The sequence below is a fragment of the Gadus chalcogrammus genome, chromosome 13 (genome assembly GCF_026213295.1).
Source record: "Gadus chalcogrammus isolate NIFS_2021 chromosome 13, NIFS_Gcha_1.0, whole genome shotgun sequence".
In the NCBI taxonomy this organism is placed as follows: Eukaryota; Metazoa; Chordata; class Actinopteri; order Gadiformes; family Gadidae; genus Gadus; species Gadus chalcogrammus.
In genome coordinates this window covers 22,523,435-22,529,755 of record NC_079424.1, presented here as the reverse complement: position 1 = coordinate 22,529,755, position 6,321 = coordinate 22,523,435, and the positions used below count along the sequence as shown (strand labels likewise).

The 6,321-nt window shown below is 50.7% G+C and overlaps 1 protein-coding gene across 1 annotated transcript; it reads left to right on the top strand.

The window, feature by feature from the left end:
- The first annotated feature begins 256 nt into the window (after nucleotides 1–256).
- LOC130401991 (uncharacterized) lies at nucleotides 257–6,258 on the top strand. Its single transcript, XM_056606052.1, has 2 exons — nucleotides 257–2,932; nucleotides 3,835–6,258. The coding sequence occupies exons 1-2, from the start codon at nucleotides 1,052–1,054 to the stop codon at nucleotides 4,240–4,242; spliced, it is 2,289 nt and encodes a 762-aa protein (XP_056462027.1). The 5' UTR covers nucleotides 257–1,051; the 3' UTR covers nucleotides 4,243–6,258.
- Nucleotides 6,259–6,321: the final 63 nt, after the last annotated feature.

Genomic DNA, 6,321 nt, shown 5'->3' with positions numbered 1-6,321 from the left:
AAGGGATTGCCGCAATACAGAACATACAATACATCATATAAAAATAATAATAATAATAATAATAATAATGCATGTATTATCCATGCATTCATTTAGGAAAATGAAGTAATGTCCTCTTTTACCCTCTTTTACTTAAACCCACAGATTTCTAAATAAACGATTTTAAAACCTTGACCTACGCTTCGTTGTGTAACCCGCACATGAAGGACACGGGTCCACGTCCAACGCTTGCCTGAAGAAGGCAGTTTATTGACGCTCCCTAGCAGAGACTTCGTGAATCTGCCGGGTATTTGTGGACGCTCCCTAGACTTTCTGATGAAATCCTCACTCGCCGACTGAGACACTTTACGCTGGGGTTAGAATCTTACATTTAACCGCTTTAAAACCTTACCATTCAACATTTTAACGCCTTACATCTTAACAATTGAACACGTCGGGCTTCGGTCGTCGGGAGTGGTGGAGTATCGAGGTCTGGACCGACCGTGAAGGACGTGGATCGCTTCCCTTCGGTAGAGAAGGCTAGCACAGGCTAGCAGTGCTAACACGTTAGCTTCAGAGCTAAAGCTAAGACCCGGACACTCGGGGAGACTCGGCGGCGTTTTCTTCTTCCGCAGACGGCATGTCTGTGTCGTCTTTGTCGGACGTGTGTTTCTCCGAAGGCCACATGTCGTCGAGCAGCGACCTTCCTTTGGACCCGCACGACGTTCCTGATCTTATGAAGCTCCACCGCCGCCGCCAGGAGCAGGAGGTTCCCGGGCTTCTGGGGGGGTCTGGTCCCACGGGGAGCCGGTGTGTCTGCCGGTCCGTGTAACACCGCCTGGACACCCACAGCCCTAGAGGGGTCCTCATCGGAAAGCTAGTGCTCGGTCTGGGGTCACATTCGAGCCCCTCGGCTTATCCACACAGATCGGTCAAATAGCCTCAGTCTCCTGACAGCTGTCAAGTTGCCTTTCAAATACTGACAGCAGCATCGCCACGACTATATATTAACATTTTAAACGTTGTGGAATATTATCTAAATGTTGTGCTTTTTCTTGTTGGAGTTTTAAAGATGTCCAGAGCCGAACTCTCCGAGACCCGGGCCTCGGCGGGTCTGTCCCCCAGCGGGCACCGAGGGGCTTCACCCCGTGAGGATAAGCAGGACACACCGTGGACTAACGCGTTCTCCGTGGTCTCAAGGCCCGCACTTTCTCTACTGCATAAGTATTTACCCGGGTTACTTCATACTCGCTCCCTGACGGACAGTGTTCCCGATTGGGTCGTCGAAGAAAACCTGAACCCGGGCTCAGAAGTCCCGTGTTTGAGAAGTTTGGGCGACCTAAAGCAGTCACCTGAGCGCGTTCCCCCGCCGGGCGACGCAGGGAGACTCCTCCAACCAGGAGGCCATGGTAACCTGATGTGGATGACGGAAGAATCGCTTTCAGAATTAGGAATTAAAGACGGTGGTGACAGAGAACATATCAAGGATTTTTTCAGAAACCGCGGTCCTGTTTTGTTGAACGCAACATCCTCCGCGGAGGCGCCGGGCTCCCTGCTCCAGAGCGACTGGAGGGGTCACACCTGGTGGGGTGAGTTCTGGGGAACCGACCTGTCTAAACTGTCTCTGGGCCGAGGGGAGGGCCTGTGCGCCGCACATTGTTCTCTCCCAGCGGTTGGTACAAAAGCCACCGTTGCCCAGACAACGGCTCTGTTTGTACCGTTCATTTGGGAGTCGATGGCAAGCGAAAATGCTGGACACTCACGCAATACACAGCAAGCGGAGGACAATGGGAGTCTCGAAAGCCCACAACCAGAAACTCTCAAGTGTTCAGAGGGCCCTGTGCAGGAGCTCAGCATCAAGGGAGCCAACATCAGCACAGGATCTGCCGCAGCATTCGGTGAGGTGGCGGTTCTGACCCCTGAACAAGATAACGGTTATTCCAGTCTGGAAGAAGGTCATGTGTTATGCCAACTTCACACGGCTGGTTCAACGGCAGAGCTTCAGGTAGAGGGCCACACCGCCATAGAGGAGCCGGAGACCTCTGAGCCCGCTATGGGGCCATCCCCAACAGCTGACAGGGTGGAGGAAGAGGGGGCAGGAGAAGGAACATGTGACATTGGTGGCAGTAAAGAAGATGGTAGTGGGGATACGCCACCTCAGGATGGATCATCTGCAGCTGCCGATACGCTAAGTTCCCCCTGCTGCCAGAACCGAGCCATCGCCTTCATCATGGGCAGTCCCTGTAGTGATGATGAGGATACCGCTGACAGCCTGTCAGGCAGCGAGGCCAGTGACCGTGACGACGGCTTTGACAGCGAGGGTTCCTCTGAGATCTCAGAATCTGACAGCGAAGATTCAAATTCGGACAACGGAGTGGATTCGGAGGCGGACCGCTTGTGGGACTCTCTGTGCCGACCTCGGGACCCGTACAACCTCCACCACTTCACCGCCCCGACCACCACCGCGCCGTGGCCCGTCCCCTCCTCCGGCGCCGCCGTACTCTCCTCAGACTCCTCCCCGGACTCCTCACCGGACTCGTCCCTGGCCCGGGGCCCGGCCCCCGCCGGCTCGCTGGCCCTCTCCGTGGCCCTGCCGGCGGCCCAGCAGTCCGACTCGTGGGACGACTCCACCTCGGCCAGCGAGGCGGAGGACACAGAGGGCCTGCTGAGCTACTTCACCTCCTCCTCAGACCCCTACAGCCCCTGGAACTTCCAGGCCCCTGTCAGAACGGCGCGGCCGCGGCCTGAGCTGCTGACAGCGGAGGGGGGCCGCCAGGAGACGAAGGAGTCCCTGAAGAGGCCTACTCGCTCGGCCCCCCAGGGGGCAGCCGCCTCATCGCCCCCCCGCTACCGCAGAGAGGAGGCCGAGGACCGCCTGGACAGCGGGTTCTCTGAACCCGTTGCGCCCCCCAACCCGTCGGTCACGTCCCGGAGTGGTGGGGTCTATAAGAAGGTGAGCAAGGTTAGGGGGCTTTAATCTGGTCCTACACTAACGCTTACTAAGGATAAAGGCTTTAATCTGGTCCTAACCCTTACTAAAGTCAGTCAGGCTAAAGGCTATAATCTGGTCCTAACCCTTACTAAAGTCAGTCAGGCTAAAGGCTATAATCTGGTCCTAACCCTTACTAAAGTCAGTCAGGCTAAAGGCTATAATCTGGTCAAAACCCTTACTAAAATCTGTCAGACTAGGGGCTTTAGCCTGTTCCTACAGTAACCCTTACTAAAGTCAGTAAAACAAAGTGCTTTAATCTGGTCCTACAATAAATCTTACTAAGGTCAGTAAGGCTAAGGGCTTTAATGTGGTCCTACAATAACCCTTACTACGTCAGCATGCACCAATACATTCCAATATGTTCAGAAAGTGGTTGAGTGCGTGGTGTTCATTACAGACCCAGCCACCGGAGATAAGACCTCTATGGTCCGGTATCTGCTGGGAGGCTGATGAACTATGAGTCTACACAGAGATAAACCTCTAAAGTCAACAGTCAGTGTAGGAGCTCTATTGAGATTTATAACGGGCACGCGTCTATGTCCCTGCTCTCTTTCTCCCTCATTGACCCGTTCAGCAGACCGCCAGGGTCTGGTCCACCTCAATGGTTCCTCACTCACCCAGTTGAGTCATATCCCATGTGTGTGTCAGTGTGAGGCGAGTAGGCAGCAGAAGGAGATGGTCTACGAGGATGTGACATTTGAAACGCTGAGTCATGAACTTGTGCCAAGTAAGAGGGCACCACAGGTCAAAGGTCAGCTTTCACTGGGGAAAGGGAGCAGAGGGCCATGCCTTAGGCAGCGTGTGTTTTTGTATTTTGCAACGGTTTTGTAATCTTGTATTTGACTCCTTGTCCGCCCGGTCAGGTCCGCTTCTGTGAGGAGGTGGAGGAGTTCGTCACCAGCAGCCGCGAGGAGGAGGACCGGCGCGGCCAGTGGGAGGAGCTAGCCCGTGACCGCTGTCGCTTCTGGCGCCGCTGCCTGGACGTGGAGCAGAGCATCGCCTATTGCCTGGAGCCTGAACACCGCTCCCTGGTGTTCCAGCACCGTCAGGCTCCACCTGCAGAGCCCCCCTCCTCCCTTGAGCCTGAACCCCGATCCCTGGTGTACCAGCACCGTCAGGCACCACCTGCAGAGGTCAGCTCCCTCCTGGTCTACCAGCACCGTCAGGCACCACCTGCAGAGCCTGAACACCGCTCCCTGGCCTACCAGTACCTTCAGACACCACCTGCAGAGCTCACCGCAACCACGGACGACTCAAACGCTGACACTTAATCCCCACGTCCTTCTGTAACATGCGTTAACCTGCAGGCGTCGCCGGAGCGACTTTGAGGGGGAGGTCCTGTTGTTTGCCAGAACCTGAGCCCAGACGTGGGAGCAGCTGGTTGGTGGGCCGCTGCTCAGGACTGCTGGCTTTGGGCTGTTTGTGGTACTAGAGAGGGGGCATGCAGCACCGTCTAAGTGTCCGCTCTGGTTTGATTTGCAGCTGTTATAAAATGTGTTTCTTGGTGGTGTGAGTATTTAACGTGAATCAGGGCAGGTAAATAATTGTGGAAATGCTTCTGTGCGTCCTCCCTCTCTTTGCCAGTGACATCGGGTCAAGCTCAACGCTGATTGTCTGTCACGCGTAGGCGCATCAAAAGTTACATTATTTGAACTCTGCGTGTTGGTGCGTTGGGCGCGTTTAAAATGCAGATTTTCAACGCCTCTAACGTGCGTAACGCGTTCAGTGTGGCCGCACCTTAAGGGCTTCATGAGTGTTTCTAATGTGAGGGGAAACACACGCCAAAGCACCCCTGCTGCTTCAACTAAAACCACAACTGGAAATGGTTTTGCTCAACAAAGAAAAATTCAACAGATCACACACAAAAATAACCCAAGGTTGCTTCTGTTAAGTATTTAAGAAAGTTTAAAGTCCCTCAGTGTTCAGTGTAAGGTTGCCCTATTTCACTGGTGATTCCCCAGTTGGAAGCAAAGCAGGTCAGCAGTGACAAAACATCGGTTAGGAGTTGCAGGGAACTCAAAGCATATTGCATCACTAATGATAGAAAATATTAAGGAATTTGTATATTTAATTTAGCTGTCACGACTCCTTTTAATGCCAAAGAAAGCTCATGCGGTTCAGATCGTCCACCAAGCATGAGAAGTAATTTTCTGTCTGACGCACCAACTGGTATTTCTTAAAGATGAGGATGGTTCAGATTGTCCACCACGCATGAGAAGTATTGTTCTCTCTGACACCAAGTTGTGTTTCTTAAAGGTGATGGTTCAGATTGTCCACCAAGCATGAGAAGTATTGTTCTCTCTCTGACACCAACTGGTGTTTCTCAAAGGTGAAGAGGTGGGTTCATGTGCTCATGTTCAAATGGGTCCAGCAAAAACCTCCATGCATATATATTTCTATAATCAATTTAAAAAAATTCAGTCAAATATGCTTATTTTGATTCAAAAAGCGTTCAGCAAGCTTGACTTGTCTGCTCCGAACAACCAAAAGGTATTTGTAATGAAGCAGTGGAATCTGTCCCTGCCATCTGCCTTGTACTGAGAGTTTAAATGTCACTTTGACTGCAAGTTGTCAACACTAAAGCAACAATCCAAACTGATTATTAATTAGTGTTTATCATGTTGGCTTTCTGTCACTGTCGTCTCCATCCAACACTGAGAACCACAGCAGCTGGTGACTTTGTACTGGTTGATCTTAAATCAAGAGAAAATTTTATAGAAAAAACTTTGGCAAAAAGGCAGCAAGAGATACTACTTTTTTTACTTTTCACTTGATGACACCACCTTGCCTACTGTGGCATAATTTGCTCTACATGTCACTTTGTTTCATTATATCAATAGGACCACTGTACAACTATCTCACAATGAGCACTTGGACTTGAAGGTTAAAGTCATGTATTGAGCAGCAACATCTCCAGGAAGTTGGACTGAGAAACGAGGGGAACATTATACTGTTGGTAATTTAATCAGTGGATTTTACAAATGCAATTTTATTTTTGTATCTAATTTGTTGGGTCAATATTTCTGCTATACAACCATTCTGAAAGGATTTAAATTACTATTGAAATAAATATTTAATGAATCAATAACAACCGTCGTGGTTCTTTTCTTAACATTTAGGGCTTCATGGAACATGTTGTTTTATAATAAGTGGTATGGAACTGAAAGTGTATGTCTAAATAGTGGCCTAAGGTGGCGCTATAGCATCAAGATGTATTGGTGATGTTTATTTAATACCTGTGTTGTCCACTAGAGGTCAGAGTTTACCCGAGAGATGAAGACACTGGCAGAGATCCAGCAATAAAACCTATGAGGTTCTCATTGAATGGATCTTCAGCCGTCCGATCCAAA

Coding starts and splice junctions, on each gene's coding strand:
- LOC130401991 (XM_056606052.1), top strand. CDS start 1,052: ATGTCCAGAGCCGAACTCTCCGAGACCCGGGCCTCGGCGGGTCTGTCC. Junction 2,933..3,834: donor GTGGTGGGGTCTATAAGAAG/GTGAGCAAGGTT, acceptor CCGCCCGGTCAG/GTCCGCTTCTGTGAGGAGGT.